A 23,845-nucleotide genomic window follows, 5' to 3' on the forward strand; every position below is an offset into this window, starting at 1 on the left:
ATATCTTCCAAAAAACATTACAATGAAACTCTTCAGACGATTCTTTCAAGAATAAGTGCTGCCTACTGCTAATCCATATTACTAACCGAGAATGGAAGGCACGGACGCAGGTACACGGCGATGGGAGCAGGAGACATAGTGCGCAGGCGCCTACAGCATGCGTCTCATAAACCGCAAGCGAAGTCTGATCCACCGCAAACGAAGGAGTCACGGCTCAAAAACGAAAGAGCTCAACTAACGTAAATAAGACATGAAGCAACAACGCGCCCATAGCTAACGACTAACGACACAGCCACACAGAAAAGAGGATTCTGCACTGCACCCCAGAGTCAAACGGAAGACACTACGGAGACCGCAAAAGTCCACAAAGATAGTACGGAAGGCGCCAGAAAGTACGAAAGGCGCAGGCGCCTACAACGTGCTTCTGAACTAAACGTCCACACTACAAAGCATGGTCCGGGTAATACGAATAAACAAACTCTCCGTATTAGACGTACGACATCCTCACACGTCCAAACCATATAGCATATGTGGATCACATTACAGTGATGCACTATTAACAGTACAACCACAGAAAACGCTCCGTATTAACAGTAAGTGCAATTATCCATATTACTAACGGTAGACAACGGATAACTAATGGAGTCACGGTCACGGCTCCAAAACGATCCAGCTCAAATAACGGAGCTATAAAAACGAGCCCGCATGGATACGTAGGCGCCTACAACGCACGTCTGAAACCGCGGAAGCAAAACTGTCTCGGCTCCAAAACCAAACAGCTCAACTAACGGAGTTACAAAAGCGAGTCCGCATGGACAAATACAATGAACATAGATGCCTACAACGCGCATCTGAAACTGCGGAAGCAAAGCAGGCACGGGTTCAAAACAAAAGACCACAACTGACGGAGATACAAAAACGAGCCCGCCTAGATAAAATCAATGAACGCAGGCGCCTACAACGCGCGTCTGCAAAGCAGGCATTATGGACTGCATTAGACCCTACAATAGTTCATTTGCTTTTGCATCTACCGGGGTAAATATCTGGCCACCAGCTGGCAATGGCCCATACTGCTTTCGCGTATGTGAACAAATATTACATCGGATTGGAACAGTGCACCCTGAACCACATCACGAACGCAAATATGCACAAATCTACGTGTTAGATCCAGATGACACGATCTATCAACGAATGAACCTCTGACGGAACTACAAAAATGAGCCCGCATGGATACGTAGGCGCCTACAACGCGCGTCTGAAACCGCGGCTCCAAAACCAAACAGCTCGACTAACGGAGCTACAAAAGCGAGCCAGCATGGACACATACAATGAACATGGACGGCTACAATGCGCATCTGAAACTGCGGAAGCAAAGCAGGCACGGGTTCAAAACAAAAGACCACAACTGACGGAGATACAAAAACGAGCCCGCCTAGATAAAGATACTCCATACCAAGGAGAACTCATTCAAGGACAACACACCATCTTTACTACAAATGTTGTGTATATAGAAATATTCCAATATATCTTTCTAATGTGCCATGCTATGGGTTCTTTACTTCCTTTGTTCGTCATCTACACCTTTACACTCCAATATATCTCATACATACATCAATGTATTTCGGGTTACCCAACACCAGGGGTTGGCAAGCGAAGCCACCCTAGTGACATCATACTCTTCAAAGTCGATACACTTATACTGTAACTGACCTGATTGAACCTACTGTTGTTCTGGAATGAGTATTTTTTTGTTTCAACAAAATTATGCTGTTTACATATGAAGTATGCATAAACATACATTTAAATACATACTTAAATTAGTAAAATTGATGTAAACTATTGCAGTCAGTGTTTTTTTTTTTTTTTTTGAAGACACTGCCATATTGTCCAGTAACCGGGGTGTTGCTATGGTTTGTGAGCAAAGACAGTACACCCCTTGAAAAATTCTTTTTTTTTTTTTTTTTTAAACTTTTATCAAGATTTCATCTTCATTTAAACAGGATGTTTAGATAATGGTATTTAAATTAAAGAACAAAAACAATGAAAATTAGATTTTGCAATAATTTATTCAACAAAAAATGAAAAGATATTCCATTGTCATCTGTGGAAAAAGTATGTAGACCCTTAGCTACAACAGCTGGTATTGGCAGAAACAACCTCAAGTAGATGTTTCCCACAAGTGTCCACCTGTTTCTGACGTCAACTGGGTGAAAGTTTTCCACATTTTTCCATGCAGAATTCTTTCAGCTGTGCATTGTTTGAGAGGTGTCTTGTGTGTACAACCTATTTAAAAATCCTACACTTTATAACATGTTGATCGGATTCAGATCTGGGCTTTGACTTGACCATTCCAGAATCTGCTATTTCTTTCTATTCAACCATTTCTTATTGAATTTACTATTTAAGATTACTGTCATGCTGAAAGTATACTTTCGATTGAGCTTCAATCAACTGAGAGATTGTCTCACATTACCCTCAAGCACCCTCTGGTAAAATGAACCCTTCATAGTGGATTCTGTGAGGGTGAGATTCCCAGGCCCTGATGCAGTAAAGTAGCTCCAAACCATACAAATTCCATCACCACACTTTACAGTTGGTATCTGGTTCTTCTGGTCAACTGCTGCCTTTGGTTTTTTGCCAAAATCTCTTCTGGTACTGTGGTCAAATAACTATCTTGTCTTTCCTGTTCAGAGCACACTGTTCCAGAAGCCCCTGTGGGTGCCTTAGTGTTCATGGACAAACTTTAGTGTTGCCCTGATGTTCATTCTTGACAGCAAAGATTTTATCTTGGCACACCTGCAGATATAATTCTTTAAGCCTCTTTCTAATGGTAGACTCATTAAATTTGACATCAATACTGTCAAGAGCTACTTGTAGATCCTTTGATTAAATTCTGGGCTATTTAGATACTTTGCTCAGTATCTTGCATTCTACTTTTGGGAGCAACTCACTGGGGTGGCCTAGGATAGACAAACGGGCAGCTGTCTGAAGTCTCCTCAATTTGTGGATGATTTTCCAGACAGTGAAAAACTTGATTTACAATTGTTTGGAGATCTTTTTAAATACCTTACCAGACTCATAGGCATCTTTAACCTTCTTTTTAAAGACCACAGAGGGCTCTTTCTATCTGGGCATGGTGATAATACACAATTTAACAGCAAAGAGCAAACCAAACTAGATATCTGAGGTTTAAGTAAGACTCATTCCCCCAAGATCCTGTCTATTAACGATATAATCATCTACATCCAATTCTAGTTTTAGGCATTTGAGACAGTGTTACATGCAGGGGTGTGCTTACTTCCATGCACATACAAAATTTATATTTATGTTCATTTAAAATTATACAATGGACTACAAAACGTAAATGTGTTGTGATGTTTGGTAAATTATATCACTCATCTATAAATACTGAACTGTTTAAATGAAGATCAAACCTTGATATGGCCACATAAGTTTAAAAAAAAAAAAAAGAAAAAAAATTTAATGTGGTGTAATTACTTTTCTCATGACTACATGCTTTTACCTGATTGGTTAAGCTTGGTTGGAAAAGAACTAAAAATACAATGGAGGAAAAAAAAGGCCTGGAAATGTGAAAGAAAAAAGTTACCATATTGAAATTTACCTTTCAATTATTCTTCACTGTGCTCCATCCTACTCTCCTACAGTGTCGGTACCTAAATAATTCAATTTTAGAAAAGAAAAAAAAACCTAGACTTTTAAAAGTGATTTGTTCTTTTGTGTTTTTATTTTCTCTCCAAATGGGCTACTTTCAATTGATTTTAAATAATCCCAAAAGAAAAAAAAAATCAGGCTAAGTGCAGTTCTTCATTTTAAGTTATAGAATTGTAGGGGTGGGGAAGGAGCACTTTACTGTTTATTAAGTGAGTACTACAGTAATCCCTCCTCCACCGCAGGGGTTGCGTTCCAGAGCCACCCGCGAAATAAGAAAATCCGTGAAGTAGAATTCATATGTTTATATGGTTATTTTTATATTGTCATGCTTGGGTCACAGATTTGCGCAGAAACACAGGAGGTTGTAGAGAGACAGGAACGTTATTCAAACACTGCAAACAAACATTTGTCTCTTTTTCAAAAGTTTAAACTGTGCTCCATGACAAGACAGAGATGACAGTTCCGTCTCACAATTAAAAGAATACAAACATATCTTCCTCTTCAAAGGAGTGTGCGTCAGGAGCAGATGTCAGAGAGATAGAGAAAACCAAACAAATCAATGGGGCTGTTTGGCTTTTAAGTATGCGAAGCACCGCGGCACAAAGCTGTTGAAGGCGGCAGCTCACACCCCCTCCGTCAGGAGCAGAGAGAGAGAGAGAGAGAGAGAGAGAGAGAGAGAGAGAGACAGACAGAGGAAAACAAACAATCGAAAATCAATACGTGCCCTTCGAGCTTTTAAGTATGCGAAGCACCGTGCAGCTTGTCGCTTCAGGAAGCAGCTGCACAGTAGGTAGCAACCGTGAAGATAATCTTTCAGCATTTTTAGACGAGCGTCCATATCGTCTAGGTGTGCAAACAGCCCCCCTGCTCAATCCCCCTATGTCAGGATCAAGGAAAGTCAGCGCAAGAGAGAGAGGGAGAAAAGTACGTTGGGTAGCTTCTCAGCCATCTGCCAATAGCGTCCCTTGTATGAAATCAACTGGGCAAACCACCTGAGGAAGCATGTACCAGAAATTAAAAGACCCATTGTCCGCAGAAATCCGCGAACCAGCAAAAAATCTGCGATATATATTTAAATATGCTTACATATAAAATCCGCGATGGAGTGAAGCCGCGAAAGGCGAAGCGCGATATAGCGAGGGATTACTGTATTCCTTAAATTAAAATAAAAAAATTAAAAAAACTTTTTTTTTATTTTGCTAATGATGTCTGACAGCACTACGGTAGATATTCAGTACAATATGCTGTTTGATGGCGAGGAAGACTATAAAACCTGAAAAATTGTTTGACCGTATCATTCAAATGAAAACAAGTTAGGTTTAGCTATAGAAATAATACAAATACTTGAAGCATAAAAGACATTACCTTTTCTTTCTCAATGAGTGAAGGAATAAAGCTACGTTTATCTTCAGGGCGGTTAGTTACTGGGTGGATCATAGTTTCATGAGTAAAGAAATCCACTGCTGGCTGAAAAGGAATAAAAAAAAAAAAAACACAAAAGCAATAAAGCATTACTTAACACACCTATATAAAACATTGACCTTTATACAGAAACAGATGGAAATATTTTTGAAATGTATAGTTCACAATTCCATAAGACTTCTTGCTTTTGCTTGACACCAGTTTGCAAAAAGTATGCCATTAATAAGGAGTATAAAAAAATGGAGGAAAGAATGGTAAAAATATCAAGCTCAATACCAAAGCTACCAGAACCTTTAATGAATACGAAAAATTTCTGAAAAGACACTTAAAGGAAAAATTCTGTATTTTACATATCAAAGTTGTTTCTTCATAAACGTGGCATATATGCATTTGTTATGTGAACTATGTTCTAAAGTTAAGTGTTTCTATAAGTTCTCAAAAATACACAGCCACTCCTGGCATTCCATTGATGGAACCTTATGGGGCATGAGGTGCCTGGAAAACAAACTTACCAAATATATCAATTTTTCAAGCCAAGAAAACTGTTGAACATTGAGCTGCGGCTTGAAATCACACACACAAGTAGCGAATACTTGTCATTTTCTAAAAAAAGAGACATTATGAGATTAAGCTATTTTTAAAAAAGACAAGTTGCGCGGGCCAGCTCAGTGCTATCTTATTCTGCAACAACCTTTCACCACACCCCCTGGGCATGGTTTCCTCTTGAAAGACAAAACCACAGTAAATTGTTCATGTCAAGCGTTTGGTATTGTGTTGATTAACTTCCATATTTATGTTGGAATTCTTTCTACGAAGTCCACTGCTGTCACATAAACTAATAAAAAATGAATTCTTACCTTGAGAGAATCAGCACAATGAATATGCAATAAAAGGATTGTTTTCAGATTCCTTTTATTACCACAAACGTGTCAGAAACAAAGGTGGCACACATTTTTTACTGAAACTTTCACTCCTTCTAAGAAGAAGCATTCAGTAAAATGTTGAGCTTGTATTTTCTGGTGGTTCCTCATGCCCCATAAGGTTCTATATAAAACGTCAGGATGGAATATGTATTTTTTAATTTATTGAAAAAGCTTAACTTTAAAACATACATGTTTGTGAAGAAATAACTTTAGACTTTAAAAATACCGAACATATCCTTTAAACAAAGATAAAACTATATCCAGTTCAGCAGCCATCTAGAGCATGTCCAATTTGCAAAAACAACATCTTTCATTCTTCCCTTAAAAATTTCTTGTGTTCAGTGTGAAAGGGCATAAAAGTGTTACACAAGAGTATAGAAAGTTGTAGGATCACAGGGCTAAATGTACATTTGGGACAAGTGAACACTGAAATGATGAATCAACAAAGACTAATTCTCCCCACTCCCCCATAAATTACTTATGTATGAAGATCTTTACTTTCATACTGAGATTTTAGCATTAGACATTTCAGGCAAGTATTTTACTGTGTGGAATGAAACAGGAGAATTCAACCTTTCAGAAAAAATAATACAACTTTCATCTCTAGTTGTGCTACAGTTTGGGTACAAATATATGTAAAACAAAAGCAAGTTTCTTACATCTGTAAAGAAAATCCTAGTGGAGTGATTCTCCTCAAAAACAAAAGGTTTCTAGAATTTTACAAATGCCTTGATGATTTGCCCCAGCAGTTACCAATTTGACAGAAGTAGGGTCGTTTGTCTTTGAGAACCCAGGAAGTTAGACAGATGTATTGTAGCACATTTTTGCTGTGCAGTGTGATAATGCTGGAAACAATGGTTACAGGTGCAATCTTGCATCCACTGAAAAGTCTTGGGGTCTCAGAAAAACAAAGCTACTGGATGACTGGTGAATTGTTGTGAACTGTAAAACACCTTCCATCATCTATAGACATGGGTTTTTTTGTAATGCTTTGCAGCATGGGCTTACAATTCATAGAGGTAAGACTCATAGCAAACATTATGAAATAAACTGCTTGACACTGACAATTGAATTTGGACTGTTATTTGGGCAAAGCATCCTGGTTGTTGTCAAGTTATTTTTACCACTAACTTTGCATTCTCCCTTGAACCTGAACTGAAGACAACTGCCTCAATGTACTGAGAAGATGCAGGCAACATTGGTACCGTGAAAACATTACAAAATGGCACACTGCCAGGAATCCACATCATCTGGACATCGTCAATGACCAATTGTCTCTGCTGTTTGTCTGGCACAGTTTTACTCTGTCAGCCCTTTTTTTATTTAAGTGTCATCTTTTCTTTGTCCCAATTTCCCAATTTACTTCTGATATGTCCATCCTCAAAGGAATACTCAGCCCAAAATCATCATCTTTGAATTTGTTACTCACCCAGTTTTTATACTGTTGGCAGAGAAGAAACATATTTTCACAGAGAAAGGAGATAACAAAATTCCTGCTATAATTGGATTCAATAAGTACTCAAAATGAACAACAGCAAGCATTATTAAAATGTCCATTAAAAAGTGTCAAAGACTCATGCTGCCTCATACAGATGTAAAATATCCAGTCATTTGCTCACAATACCTAAAATACATATTTTTGGTAAAATATTATTAAATAAACTTTTTCTAAAAAATGCATTGTGCAACAGTGAAGTACGCTCAAAAGAGTTAGAACTTTTCAATTGAACATCTACTTCTTTCTTTGGTTGTTTCAGTTGTGTTCATAGCAGTAAACAATAACTGTTGTATCTGCATGGTTATTTAACAGGTTTTTTAAACTGAAGTAGTGAATTGACTTTCTGCTTGTTGAAGCATTCAGATATACACAAACAAAAGGCAATTCTTTCTTTAACTTTCAATAACTTATTGTACACCTCTCTCAAGCAACACTACAATGTTTAAATTACGTGACTGGCTATTGTAGCTAACAAATTAACAACTACTGAGCATGACTCCTGACCAATGAATGAGGGAGGAGACACGCCATCAATTCAAAATTCACCTTCAATCACACTTAAGTGCACTTCACTGCTGTGCATAAGAGGATTTTCCAGTAACGGTTTAAATAAAAAATATTTTATCCAAAATACATATATGTAATTAATTAACTGATGCCAAACGGACAAGCTCAGCCATATAGTATACCACCTTATTCAATTCAATTCACAACTAGAATAACTCACTGTAAAATATCTGCTTTTAAAGTCATTTAGAAAGTAATTGCAAAAGATAACTTAAAGGTAGTCAGAGGTTAAATTGTTCACTGATAATGCATTATAACAAAGCATTTAAGTTTAAACTGCAACTGGACTTTGGATTAAGTGATTGCTTGTATTTAACAAATCCTGATATTTCCAACACAGCATCAGAAAGAACTGTGTATCAAAGTTGGAAACCTAAAATAAATATTATAGCTTGTACCTCATATTGATTGAAATTAACATCTCCAAATTGCCCTTTCTGTAGGCGATGCACCAACTGGACTTGTTCATCAGTTAGTTTAATATCACTGCCAATCACTTTGTCATGAACTGTGCGCCTGTGAGTAGTAAGGGGGAAAAACAAATTTTAAATTTTACTGAATAAAATTTAACATGTTAGAAAAATCATCTGGATCAAAACCATTATTAAACAAAAAACATGTCGAAAAAGCATACCAGTAATCAGGGCTTTCCATTTTGTCTAAAAACTCATCTAATTCATCCTTGTTTCGGATTGGCTTGAAAATCTTTTTTCCGTTCAAATCATATCCAATATGGGGATAATCTTTGTACCATTCCATAGGTATATTTCCAACTGTATTCCGAATATCCTAAAAGTGATAATAAAAAAAAACAAATTATTATTAAAATATTCAAAATACCTGCCATGTGCTTTCATTGAGTTAGTCACATTTTAGTAGTGGTACTGATTTTTGAACACAACATTGGCTTTAAAAACCCCAAATTTACTGCTCACTAATTTGTTTTTAGCTTTCAACATGAATATCTGGCAAGTGTAGAATTTTGCAAACACCAACTCTATCATGTTATTTTTAAGACACAATGCAGGACTAGTCATTTATTTATCATTGTAGATTACCTGCTGGTACAAAGATAATCATTAAGGTTTCAGGCTTGTTTCAATTCTCTGGTTAACAGGTAACTAAATTTGCTCTTTATGAGTTAGTATGAGGATGTCCTGTGATATGGGTGTTAGGAGGCAACACAACTAACTAGTGCATACACTGTGTAATTCTCTTCTTTACAACAAGCTGATTTGGGGGGCAGCATATATTTTTGCTCCAAATTTTTGTTCACTGAATTTATTTTTGATTTCCTCAAAAACTAACAAACTAATACACCTATTAATATTCAGTGAATGTGGCATAAGGCATTCTTGTTATTTTAGTTCATCCTTGCTATTTCTCACAATAAACAGAATTAACCAATAATAAGTAAACATGAGCCAAAAAGCTCAACACACTCTAATCACATATTTTATGCATTTAAGTGGCGATAAAGCATCAGTTCTTTGTGTTTGTAGAAAAATCAAGTATTCACTCATTTAAGCATGTGAATGCATAAAATACATTGCTAAGCAGTTTTTAAGATTATGGAGCTACCCAGTACCTATGGGTTAGCTTATAAAATAACAGTTTAACAATCTCCATAAATTGCAAAAAGGCTCACTGTGAGTTGTTTACATTACACAGACAAACATGTGTCCTGAGATGGACACGCAGATGCAGACTGACTAATTCCCCACTTTTAAAAAATGGGAAAGGAATTGCGCATTCAATTATGATTGATACATCACTACCATTAACCCTCTAAACTTGAATTATTATATGAAATTCACTTCCCTTCAGTCTATTGATCACTGGTTTAAATATACTGTATACTAAAATTGTAAAGATGTATTTCCCCTTTTTTCCCCCCAAGAGTCAGCCTACTATTATTTTGGTAGAAAAAGTGTATGGATGTGGTCTGGCACAACAATTTTCGTTCTCCTTCTTTGTTATTGAGATACTTGTATGATATCCTAATTAGCGTAAAAGGTCAATGCAAGTAATTTTAAAAATGTCAATGTGTATATTTCACGGTGTTAATTGTCTTTGTGTTTTGCATCATGTTTCTTTTCTTGCATATACTTTAATATTTTAACTATACTATATTTATAGTAATGCAGAGTGCTCTGGGCCTTCACGAAAAAGTGCACTTCAAAATAAGCTGAACTAATATGGACTACAGAAATAACAAACTTAAAGGTCTGTAAATATTGGGTGTGAAATTAATAATAATAATAATAATACACTTTATTTATATAGCGCCTTTCCCATGCTCAAGGCACTTAAATTAAAAGCAAAGGAAGATTTATAAAGCTTATAATAAATTTTTCTTTAATGTAATTTACAGAATAAAACAACTATGGACATTGGCAATAAAAAACATTAAACATCAAACTACAGTATAAATTATGAGTTTAATGTCACAGCAAATATCTAATTCAGCAAGTGTATTCATCTGCACTGTTCCACCTTAAAAGGAAAAATAAATAAATAAGAAACTGACAGCACCTGCAAGTGATCTCAATGAAACACCTCTCAGCATGTCCAATTGATGGCACACTATCCACTTTGTCACGCTTAATCTTATTTCACTACCTTCACCACCCAGAAGTCTACAGAAATGTGTACTGATCAAATGACTAGGTCATCCTTTTTGATTTGTCTGAAAACTGAAGCTTTTACACTGTCTGTTATCAGACCGTCATACATAATTTTCTAAAGGCACGGTCCAAGACAGGCTTAAAAACAAAAAGCATATGAACAACTAGGTTAACATGATCTAAAAACAGACTTCAGACAACTTCACTCCAGAAGAAATAACTCATAATTATATTTTTCATTACTCTAACTTATTGCACTGAAAAAACTGAGGTATTTAACTGAGTGATATTTAATTAAGTGGTATTTAACATCTTTCATAGTAAATATGCCTGCGGTGTATACCTACATTTATAAATGAAAAGAATTACTAGTTCTAAAAAAAAAAAAATACTGCCCTGACATATACCGTGTTACCTATATGACATAAAACGTGACCCCTCCATTTGCCTTTCACCTTGTGAACAGTGAGCACACATGGAAGCTCCACACTGCTTCTTAAGGATACACCTGATCAACCTTTGTGAGTCAAAGGGTCACAAAGTAATTGCTACTGAACAAAACCCCAGGGCCTGACTTCAGGATATCCGTTACAGACAAGGTTTGCCTTAAGTTTGTTAGATCTATTACGGGGTGTAAAATTTAAGAAAACTTCCTTGTCTGGCCACTCTAGTTAGACCAATATTCCACTGGTAACTCTACCTTGTGTGCCTTTCAAAATATATGAAGAGGAACTATGAAAAGCTGGACAGATAATATGGGTCTGGTTGGCTTGTTCTGTCCACCTTTAATGTTTTGACACCTTGACCCTAATCAGGAAAAGAGGATTAAGAGTGAGTGGGTAAGAGCTTTGACATGTGTCCCAGGCACAAAAACCAAACAGGTCAGTTTATATTCTAGATTCTCAATATATCTTGCTGTCTTACAAATTACATAGACATTAGTGGACTTCCATTTGCCACCAGACAAAGCTATGTCAATATGATATACAGTATATGACAGAAACTCAACAAAAATCATTCATTATCATATTGTTTACACATGACTCCTACAATATAAGTCAGTAAGTAAATTACTCACTGAACTGTGATAAATCGGTTTTAGAATTAGTTATAAATTAAAAGTAATTTGGCTCTGTTTGAAATTTTATAACATAAACAATTTTCATTATGAGACACAATAACTAAGATTATGTGAAGAGAGAACAAAAATTAACTTTGGGAGTTTAGAAAAATCAGAGGTTGAATTAGATAGGAGAATTTGGCGTGAACAAAAACAGGAGTACGATAAAGCATATAAAAAAAAAAAAGCAGAGAAGCTGCATAATGAATAAAAACTGGCAATGATTTTACATAACATTTCATATATTTAGGAAAATTAAAGTTAGAATAAAAAGCAGGCCCTGATGTTTACTGTACATCCACTTATGTTAAATGCAGAAAGATCTTCAACATAGATTACTGTTATCTGGTTTCTTTTGCTTCACACACACACAAAATATTTTTAATTTCAAAACCTTGTTCAGTGTTGAAAATCTTGCACTACAAATATATGCAGAACTTTCAGTACTTTCCTTAAAAGGTACAGAAGAATTGTTTTATAAATGTGCTGTCCTAGGTACTCTGGGGCTCAATTCTGTCTGGCTTCTCTTGTTTCCCTTCCATGAGTGTGCTGACTGATCCCCAGGCATCTTAAATGGATCAGTCTCACTTCTTAACCAAGCCTTTGTTATAATCAGACAGGTAGGACAAGCTTAAATCATTGAATGACCATGAATGAAATCATCTACGCTAATTTGAAATTTCCTGTCTGGAAACCTAAGCTCCTGTAAAATATTTAATGTGTTCTCTGTTGAAATTACTGTGAAATTCATACTAGAAATGTAAGACATTCAAGTTCTTTTATAAAAATGTCAAAGTAAGGAATTTTTTTTCTGATGTAAAATATTTTCTTATCAGCCAGTATTCAACATTGTTACAGTTTTTTGCAATCAATAGATTAAAACCGGATTATATTAATCTCAATGTACTGTGATCTATAGGTGTGCTTACAGGTACAATGTAGAAAGTTATTATACATTTTTACCTACTATATTTTTGGCTGTATAAAAACATACAGTATGTTGAAACCATCATTTCTCATCTTCAATCTACCTATTCTAGCTTTGAATCCAGAAATTTGTTATAGAGCACACTTTAAGAAAATAAATCAGGCAGATTCTAAAATTCACTGATTCACATAAAACCACAGAACTTTCAGGGTTGATGGGCACATTCTTGCTCAACCTGCTCTTGACATGTACTATATTGTTGTCATGAATCAGACTCTAGGTGTTGTCTCATAGGCACTGAAATTATTTGAAAATACTGTAGACAAATACATGCAAGTCAGACTACAAAAAACTTGCCGAATGGAGGCCTGAACACCACCCTCTGCAATTGGATCCTGGACTTCTTGACAGAGAGGCCCCAGTCAGCTCGGATGGGCTACTTCCAGCATCATCACACTGAGCACTGGAGTGCCGCAGGGCTGCATGCTTAGTCCACAGCTCTTCACCCTGCTGACTCACAACTGCACAGCCACGCACAACACCAACCTCATCATTAAGTTTTGCGGATGATACAACGGTGCTGAGACTGATAAGCAGGGATGATGAAACAGCATACAGAGATGAGGTGGAACGGCTGTCTGCATGGTGTGAAGACAACAATCTCTCTCTCAATGCCGACAAGACAAAAGACATAATCATGGACTTCAGAAAATCACATCCCACTCAGCATCAATGGTTTAGATGTGGAGATTGTTAGGAGTACCAAGTTCCTCAATGTGCACATAACTGAGGAACTTACGTGGACGCATAACACCTCATCACTAATCAAGAAAGCCCAGCAGAGACTACACTTCCTGAGGCGGCTGAAGCGAGCAAGTCACCATGTTCTACAGAGGCATCATTGAGAGTGTTCTGACCAGCTGCATCACTGTCTGGTATGGCAACTGCAACATATCCGACTGCAAGAGCCTGCAAAGGATAGTGAAGCTAGCAGAGAACATTATTGGGGTGCCTCTCCCTTCACTACAGGACATGTTTTACAAACGCAGTGTCCACAAGGCCTGCAGCATTGTGCAGGACCTCTTACACCTCTCATATGGACTTTTCACTCTTCTGCCATCCAAGAGAAGATACTGCAGCATCAAAGCCAGATCTGCCAGGCTGCAGGATAGTTTTTACCCCCAAGCTGTCAGACTCCTTAACACCATGCGGCCCCCTGGTATCTTCCACACTGCCTCAACCACCTCTAAAAACACTTTCTTGCAAAGAATTGTGTGCATGTAGAAAAGAACTGAAAATCTCATACTGACCTTTAAGTATTTTGACACTCTTGATATCCTTCTGCTGTGAAACATCCTGACCTGTCATTGTTTACACATGTCTTAAACAACTATTATTATACACTGATATTTTCTGTATTATCCATATCTATTATTTATTTATTACTTATTTATTATATTACATATCTATTGACTATATTTATGTATCTAGATTGCAAATACCATACTATTGCATCAATGTTCATATTGCTTACTACACGTCAATATTGCTGCTACTTCTTTGTCTTGTCTTTGCACAATGTCTTGTTTTAATTTTAAATTTTAATTCTATGTTTAATTTATTATTTGCACTTCATGTTGTTACACTGTGGACCCTGAGCTTCGCAATTTCGTCTGTCTGTATACTTTTATATGGTTGAGATGACAGTAAAGTTTGCTTTGACTTTGAAACACTAAGTAGTATGTAGACTAGTATGCGTGGGATGGTGACATTTGGGGGTGGGGGCAACAGTAGGGTATCACAATATTCACAATCACAATAGTCACATAAAACTGCCATACTGAACATATGTATCAGGATTTTTTTTTCTTTTACATTTTTTCAGCTGGAATGTAAGCAACAGTACTAACATCTGTAGGAATGTAAGGAACTCTTCATTACATTTGTATTTGCATAAAAATTATATGTATAAATTCTAGCACAAGGCATATATATATATATATATATATATATATATATATATGTATATATTATATATATATATTATTGTATAACTGTATATATATATATATTATTATATAACTGTATATATATATATATATATATATATATATATATATATATATATATATATATATACACATATACAGTTAGGTCCATAAATATTTGGATAGAGACAACTTTTGTCTAATTTTGGTTCTGTACATTACCACAATGAATTTTAAATGAAACAACTCAGATGCAGTTGAAGTGCAGACTTTCAGCTTTAATTCAGTGGGGTGAACAAAACGATTGCATAAAAATGTGAGGCAACTAAAGCATTTTTTTAAGGCAATCCATTCATTTCAGGGGCTCAGAAGTAATTGGACAATTGACTCAAAGGCTATTTCATGGGCAGGTGTGGGCAAGTCCATCGTTATGTCATTATCAATTAAGCAGATAAAAGGCCTGGAGTTGATCTGAGGTGTGGTGCTTGCATGTGGAAGATTTTGCTGTGAACAGACAACATGCGGTCAAAGGAGCTCTCCATGCAGGTGAAAGAAGCCATCCTTAAGCTGCGAAAACAGAAAAAACACATCCGAGAAATTGCTACAAAATTACGAGTGGCAAAATCTACAGTTTGGTACATCCTGAGAAAGAAAGCAAGCACTGGTGAACTCAGCAATGCAAAAAGACCTGGACGTCCACGGAAGACAAAAGTGGTGGGTGATCGCAGAATCACTTCCATGGTGAAGAGAAACCCCTTCACAACAGCCAACCAAGTGAACAACACTCTCCAGGGGGTAGGCGTATCGATATTCAAGTCTACCATAAAGAGAAGACTGCATGAAAGTAAATACAGAGGGTGCACTGCAAGGTGCAAGCCACTCATAAACCTCAAGAATTGAAAGGCTAGATTGGACTTTGCTAAAGAACATCTAAAAAAGCCAGCACAGTTCTGGAAAAACATTCTTTGGACAGATGAAACCAAGATCAACCTCTACCAGAATGATGGCAAGAAAAAAGTATGGAGAAGGCGTGGAACAGCTCATTATCCAAAGCATACCACATCATCTGTAAAACACGGTGGAGGCAGTGTGATGGCTTGGGCGTGCATGGCTGGCAGTGGCACTGGGACACTAGTGCTTATTGATGATGTGACACAGGACAGAAGCAGCCGAATGAATTCTGAGGTGTTCAGAGACATACTGTCTGCTCAAATTCAGCTAAATGCAGTCAAATTGATTGATACAGATGGACAATGACTCAAAACATACAGCCAAAGCAACCCAGGATTTTATTAAAGCAAAGAAGTGGAAAATTCTTGAATGGCCAAGTCAGTCACCTGATCTTAACCCAATTGAGCATGCATTTCATTTGTTGAAGACTAAACTTCGGACAGAAAGGCCCACAAACAAACAGCAACTGAAAGCCGCTGCAGTAAAGGCCTGGCAGAGCATTAAAAAGGAGGAAGCCCAGCATCTGGTGATGTCCATGAGTTCAAGACTTCATGCTGTCATTGCCAGCAAAGGGTTTTCAACCAAGTATTAGAATAAATTTGGGGCCAATCATACGCCTGTATGATGGATAAGTATCTGCCTGTATTTCTCAGCATTGAGAACATCATTAATCCTGACCAAATCTCCAACTCCATTTGCAGAAATGCAGCCCCAAACGTTCAAGGAACCTCCACCATGCTTCACTGTTGCCTGCAGTCACTCATTATTGTACCGCTCTCCAGCACTTCGACGAACAAACTGCCTTCTGCTACAGCCAAATATTTCAAATTTTGACTCATCAGTCCAGAGCACCTGCTGCCATTTTTCTTCACCCCAGTTCCTATGTTTTTGTGCATACTTGAGTCGCTTGGCCTTGTTTCCACGTTGAAGGTATGGCATTTTGGCTGCAACTCTTCCACGAAGACCACTTCTGGCCAGACTTCTCCGGACAGTAGATGGGTGTACCTGGGTCCCACTGGTTTCTGCCAGTTCTGAGCTGATGGCACTGCTGGACATCTTCCGATTTCGAAGGGTAATAAGCTTAGTGCATCTGCTGCACTAAGTTTCCTTGGTCGACCACTGCGTCTACGATCCTCAACTTTGCCCGTTTCTTTGTGCTTCTTCAAAAGAGCTTGAACAGCACATCTTGAAACCCCAGTCTGCTTTGAAATCTTTGTCTGGGAGAGACCTTACTGATGCAGTATAACCACCTTGTGTCTTGTTGCTGTGCTCAATCTTGCCATGACATGAAACTGTCTTCCACAACCTCACCGTGGTTTCAGAGTTTGGCTGTTCCTCACCCAGTTTTAAGCCTCCTACACAGCTGTTTCTGTTTCAGTTAATGATTGTGTTTCAATCTATGTGTGACATTGATGATTATTAGCACCTGCTTGATCATAAAACTGACTATAATCCTACAAAATCCCTGACTTTGTGCAAGCGTACCTATAAGAACTGATGCTGGTTTGAAGGCAAAAGGTAGTAACACCAAATATTGATTTGATTTAGATTTTTCTTTTGTTCGCTCACTTTGCATTTTGTAAATTGATAACAATAAACAATCATTATTTATATTTCTGAAAGCATTCTGTGTTTATAGCATTTTTTCACACCTGCCTAAAACTTTTGCACAGTACCATATATATATATATATATATATATATATATATATATATATATATGAGAAATGAATAAGGCAAATTATGTGATAAAGTTAAGTCATAATGAAATAGAATGAGGCACCAAAAGACAATTATTACATTTTAAAGCACATGCTGGTGATACTGAAATAAAAAAAACAGTGGAGGACAAAGTTTTTTAGTATGTAAAAAGTCATTAATAAGTTTCATTGTTTCTTGTTGGTAAACATTTATTCAAGCCCATGATATGAAAAACTAGCTTGGAGTTTCATAGCAATCATAAATCAACTTTTTACATTCTTTAAAAACCACTGCAGACATTACTAGACAGCACTACTGGTGCTGCCCCATATAAATATGGTATACAGCAGCAATTTCTATGTACTATATTCATAATCCATAGTTAGAACATTGTGGATATTCAAATTAAGACTCCATAATGTATTTCAATGCTACAAAGAATTTAACATTACCTTACAAAGAGGTCTTGATTGTTTTATCACTACAAATGCAAAAGAATAATAATCATGCTAAACAGTTAAAATGAAGGAAACATTCTTATTGGATTTTATAATGTAATTTTGTAACTACGAAAAGCTTCTAAAATTGTATATTTTTTATCTATATCCAAAAGATTAGAATGGATTAATTAAAAATGAACGTTGTAAATGTCTTCAAAAATGAATTGGCATCTTAAAGAATACTATAAAATTTTTCACTGTTGTTGTCAATCACAATTAAAATCTGATGCAATGACAATAATGTGCGTGACTGACTTCATTTATTGGAAGTCAGTTGCTTAGGTTCGTGACTCAGGTTTATTTGGGGAAAAAAACAAAACTGATGAAACTTCTGAGAAGTAAAATGAACATACGCAGTTTGACAGTGCTCCTCTAAAGTGGTGGCAATAATTTTATACAGAACAAGAATAATAATTAGAAAAAAGAAAAAAAAACTATTTTACTCAGAAATTTAACAAAATATTTGGTTAAAAGTCTTACTTACTGACAGAAGGCAAATAAAATAAGCATATAAAATGTAGAAATAAAGGAGTTAATATGCTATGCCGACTTTATTAAATTGTTATGATCCCTAACTTTGCATAAACCATCCCCTCTTAGATATTTTCACAAAATAGAATAGAGTAATTAATTCGGGATTCTTTCTTTAAAAGTGTTAATCGGTTCCGCTTTATTACCATTTCAGAAGAAATGTTGTAAAAATAAGTTGGTGTACTGTCAGAATAGCTGCGGTTGGCAAATAAATTCTCGAGGCCGTCTTTCAGACAAGCTTGTGGCTCACTTTTTCCATTCCTCAGCACTCACTGACCTACTCGATTGCTAAATTCTTTGGCAGACATAGTACAGCAAAGGATTGCAGCATGGAATTTAAGAAGAGAGTGACTTCATCTTTTATTTCAAAAAGCAGTCTAATTCTTAAATTAAGCATCTGTCTGTAATACACAAATTCTCACAAATTATGCACTGTACTTTTAAATCAACTGTTATTGTTTATCAGTGTATCTATCTCATATCTAAATTCAAAGCTCAACTGACTAGTATTTTCTGTCTTGAAAAAGTAAAGGTTTTCCAATGAGTAGCAATGTTACTTCCAAAAAAGAGGGTTCAAGCAGATATACTGTACATGTATATATTTTTAAACTAAAGTGCCAAAAAAATCAAGGACTTTACATGAAATTATAGTTTAGAATTGAAGAAAATGAAGAATACACAAAAAGCCAGATTTTATGGGTGAAAATTCTCTATAGGCAACATGGAAATAGAGTTTACTGTTTAAACTCATTTAAACCTCAGACCAGTTATGCTTCAAAAAGCAGGTTTCAGCCCCATCAGCAGGTGTCACGTGCTACTGAACGTGCTACTTCCTGTATATAGTTTAGCATTATCACCATACTCATTCTCTACTATTTAGAATAATGTACAACTTTTCATGGTAGTTTCTCTTTTTATTAATCATCTTATTTATAACTGAGTTAAATCATAGTATGGACATTGCCTGGGTTGATTTTGGAAGATTTCGCCTTTTGTCAATGTGGCATTTTATTACAATATTCTGGTTTTCCTCTCATACCAAGGTGATTGTGGTCGTGTCGTCGGACTTGCGGCCACATGTCTTGGACACTAGGGTGAAGAGAGGGGCGGAGCTGTCAACTGATCACCACCTGGTGGTGAGTTGGCTTCGATGGTGGGGGAGGATGCCGGTCAGGCGTGGTAGGCCCAAACGTGTTGTGAGGGTCTGCTGGGAACGTCTGGCAGAGCCCCCTGTCAGAAGTAGCTTCAACTCCCACCTCCGGCAGAACTTCGACCACATCCCGAGGGAGGTGGGGGACATTGAGTCCGAATGGGCCATGTTCCGTGCCTCTATTGTTGAGGCAGCTGACCGGAGCTGTGGCCGTAAGGTGGTCGGTGCCTGTCGTGGCGGCAATCCCCGAACCCGCTGGTGGACACCGGCGGTGAAGGATGCCGTCAAGCTGAAGAAGGAGTCCTACAGGACCCTTTTGTCCTGTGGGACCCCGGAGGCAGCTGATAGGTACCGGCAGGCCAAGCGGAATGCGGCTTTGGTGGTTGCTGAGGCAAAACCTCGGGCGTGGGAGGAGTTTGGGGAGGCCATGGAGAATGACTTTTGGACGGGTTCGAGGAGATTCTGGTCCACCATCCGGCGTCTCAGGAAGGGGAAGCAGTGCAGTGTCAACACTGTATATGGTGGGGATGGTGCGCTGCTGACCTCGACTCGGGATGTTGTGGGTCGGTGGGGGGAATACTTCGAAGACCTCCTCAATCCCATTAACATGCCTTCCAATGAGGAAGCAGAGCCTGGGGACACAGAGGTGGGCTCCCCCATCTCTGGGACTGAGGTCACCGAGGTGGTCAAAAAACTCCTTGGTGGTAGGGCCCCGGGGGTGGATGAGATACGCCCGGAGTTCCTCAAGGCTCTGGATGTTGTAGGACTGTCTTGGCTGACACGCCTCTGCAACATCGCATGGACATCAGGGACAGTGCCTCTGGATTGGCAGACCGGGGTGGTGGTCCCCCTCTTTAAGAAGGGGGATCGGAGGGTGTGTTCCAACTACAGAGGGATCACACTCCTCAGCCTCCCTGGAAAAGTCTATTCAGGGGTCCTGGAGAGGAGGGTCCGTCGGATAGTCGAGCCTCGGATTCAGGAGGAACAGTGTGGTTTTCGTCCTGGTCGCGGAATAGTGGACCAGCTCTATACCCTTAGCAGGGTCCTGGAGGGTGCATGGGAGTTTGCCCAACCAGTCTACATGTGTTTTGTGGACTTAGAAAAGGCATTCGACCGTGTCCCTCGGGGAATCCTGTGGGGGGTACTCCGAGAGTATGGGGTACCGGCCCCCCTGATAAGGGCTGTTCAGTCCCTGTACGATCGGTGCCAGAGCTTGGTCCGCATTGCCGGCAGTAAGTCGAACCCGTTTCCAGTGAGAGTTGGACTCCGCCAGGGCTGCCCTTTGTCACCGATTCTGTTCATATCTTTTATGGACAGAATTTCTAGGCGCAGCCAGGGTGTTGAGGGGGTCCAGTTTGGTGGGCTCAGGATTGGGTCACTGCTTTTTGCAGATGATGTTGTCCTGTTTGCTTCATCAGGCCATGATCTTCAGCTCTCTCTGGATCGGTTCGCAGCCGAGTGTGAAGCGGCTGGGATGAGAATCCGCACCTCCAAATCCGAGACCATGGTCCTCAGCCGGAAAAGGGTGGAGTGCCCTCTCAGGGTTGGTAGCGAGATCCTGCCCCAAGTGGAGGAGTTCAAGTATCTCGGGGTCTTGTTCACGAGTGAGGGAAGAATGGAGCGTGAGATTGACAGGCGGATCGGTGCGGCATCCGCAGTAATGCGGGCATTGCATCGGTCTGTCGTGGTGAAAAAGGAGCTGAGCCGTAAGGCGAAGCTCTCAATTTACCAGTCGATCTATGTTCCTACCCTCACCTATGGTCATGAGCTATGGGTAGTGACCGAAAGAACGAGATCGCGAATACAAGCGGCTGAAATGAGTTTCCTCCGCAGGGTGTCTGGGCTTTCCCTTAAAGATAGGGTGAGAAGCTCAGTCATCCGGGAGGGGCTCAGAGTAGAGCCGCTGCTCCTCCGCATCGAGAGGAGTCAGATGAGGTGGCTCGGGCATCTGATCAGGATGCCTCCTGGACGCCTCCCTGGTGAGGTGTTCCGGGCACGTCCAACCGGGAGGAGGCCCCGGGGAAGACCCAGGACATGCTGGAGGGACTATGTCTCTCGACTGGCCTGGGAACGCCTTGGGATTCTCCCGGAAGAGCTAGAAGAAGTGGCCGGGGAGAGGGAAGTCTGGGCATCTCTGCTCAAGCTGCTGCCCCCGCGACCCGACCTCGGATAAGCGGGAGACAATGGATGGATGGATATTTTAAATGTAAATTGGCCCAATATAAGTTAGGTAATATTGTGATTGTACCATTCATTAGGGTTAGACAAGCAAGTAATATAAAATATCACTGAATGTGCATCTGGGCTCCATCCAGTAGCTGCAACTTTAGAATATGCAGTATTCAGTGTCTGAATCTATGCCACTATAATTCATTAAATGAGAAGGAAAAAACATTTTCCTACAGTTAAAGCTTGTTATTAAATGAAACTCTTCATACTCTTTAATAAAAACAATTTAAAAATTCATTTATGGTTTAATTATACAATATAAGGGATGTAATGTACAGAATCATCTGATCTGCATTCCCCCATGAGCAAACTTGACAGCTTTGTATCCACACTGTTGCACAATTACAGTATTTTACTCTTCTGAAGAGTTGCAAAACAGAACATGATTAGATTAATAGGTTAAACATGCCTTTATACAGTACTGCCTACATCAGGGGTGGGCAGCGTCACTTCTGGAGGGCTACAGGTTTTCCAACCCAATTTCTTAATGAGAAGTCAATTATTGCTGATGAAGCACTTATTGCTGAAGTAATATTTTGTTTCTTCATTTTAGTGGTTTCGCTTGTTAAGATTCCCAAACCTTAATGGCTTATTTCAGTCTTAAACAGCTACATTCACTGTTTTTAATGGCTCCCTATTAGCAAGAAGATACAAATGACAAAGGAGCCAGCAGTTCTACATCTAACATGTTTCCATTTACACCTGTGTGGATTCATCATGCAATACTTGGCTTAATAAAACGCTTAAGAGAAAATTGTGACTGAAAAAGATCCATTCTAAGCTTCAAATCATTTGGGTGATATCCGTGGAAAGGAAAAAAATCGACGATATAAGTACCTAACATTGAAGACTTACAAGCCATAAAATTGAATAAGGTCTGAGATTGGCAAGGATTGGCTTCTAAGTAAGCAATTGAGTTGGAATGAAAACTTGAAGCCACTGTGGTCATCCAGGACTGACATTGCTCACCCCTGGCCTAAACGATTAATTCTATTCAAACCAGATACGAGCTCCTAATGTCGAACATCAAAACATGTAAGAGTATGTTTGTGTATCAGGGCACATACTTTAAGAACAGTACACTTATCTAAAGTTGCTCCTTTTCAATTATATACAGTAAATCAAGGTCCTACAGTGTACCAATAATGTAAAAAGCAAACAGTCACTTTGTCTGTTCGTCCATTAGACTTTAGCTCTAGGTGCTCACTTGAAGGGAGCTTACATGGAGACTCACACATTTAGAAAAACAATCTATTGTGACAGATATTAAAATATGTGTAACAAATTATTCAAATATAAAAGTCACATTAAAAAGCTGTGTCAGTTTGTTCTCAATAATGGTAAATTTTAGGAAACTTGTTAGCTTGTCCCTGAATATGTCATGTTACCAGAAATACTGTCAATGTGTAGAGACTATAATATAATATAATATAATATAATATAATATAATATAATATAATATAATATAATATAATATATAGTGTATGCAGTAGCATGATTTATTATACCATACTGTTTATACTGGTCTCCCTACCTTGAAAAAAGGACTATTTTTCTACGTACCTCAAGCCTTTACTCTGCAGTCATATTTGGTTAAAATACTTAATAGTAATACCCTTCATATTTCAAACGGCTCTAAAGAATATGAACAAAGGGTACTACTTTTGTGCCCAGAGTCTGACGTTTACTTCACTATTACTGCATTAATAAAGCAATGATTAAAAGAAAGTTTGAGGTATTCTTGGGGAATAGGAAGAATAAAGTGTTTATATACTGTACAGTGCATCCGGAAAGTATTCACAGCGCATCACTTTTTCCACATTTTGTTATGTTACAGCCTTATTCCAAAATGGATTAAATTCATTTTTTTACTCAGAATTCTACACACAACACCCCATAATGACAACATGACAAAAAGTTTACTTGAGGTTTTTGCAAATTTATTAAAAATAAAAAAACTGAGAAATCACATGTACATAAGTATTCACAGCCTTTGCTCATTACTTTGCCGATGCACCTTTGGCAGCAATTACAGCCTC

The 23,845-nt window shown here is 38.2% G+C and overlaps 1 protein-coding gene across 1 annotated transcript in view; it reads right to left on the reverse strand.

Annotated features, from left to right (window-relative positions):
- The window catches only part of bop1 (BOP1 ribosomal biogenesis factor), a 171,909-nt gene that overhangs the window by 31,430 nt on the left and 116,634 nt on the right, over positions 1 to 23,845 (reverse strand). The window contains exons 4-6 of the mRNA XM_028818103.2: positions 8,717 to 8,871; positions 8,481 to 8,598; positions 5,038 to 5,139 (exon numbers count right to left, since the gene is read on the reverse strand). Of these exons, the coding sequence (XP_028673936.2) occupies positions 5,038 to 5,139; positions 8,481 to 8,598; positions 8,717 to 8,871 (375 nt within the window). The remainder of the gene's footprint in view (positions 1 to 5,037; positions 5,140 to 8,480; positions 8,599 to 8,716; positions 8,872 to 23,845) is intronic.

This window comes from Erpetoichthys calabaricus, chromosome 13 (genome assembly GCF_900747795.2).
Source record: "Erpetoichthys calabaricus chromosome 13, fErpCal1.3, whole genome shotgun sequence".
In the NCBI taxonomy this organism is placed as follows: domain Eukaryota; kingdom Metazoa; phylum Chordata; class Cladistia; order Polypteriformes; family Polypteridae; genus Erpetoichthys; species Erpetoichthys calabaricus.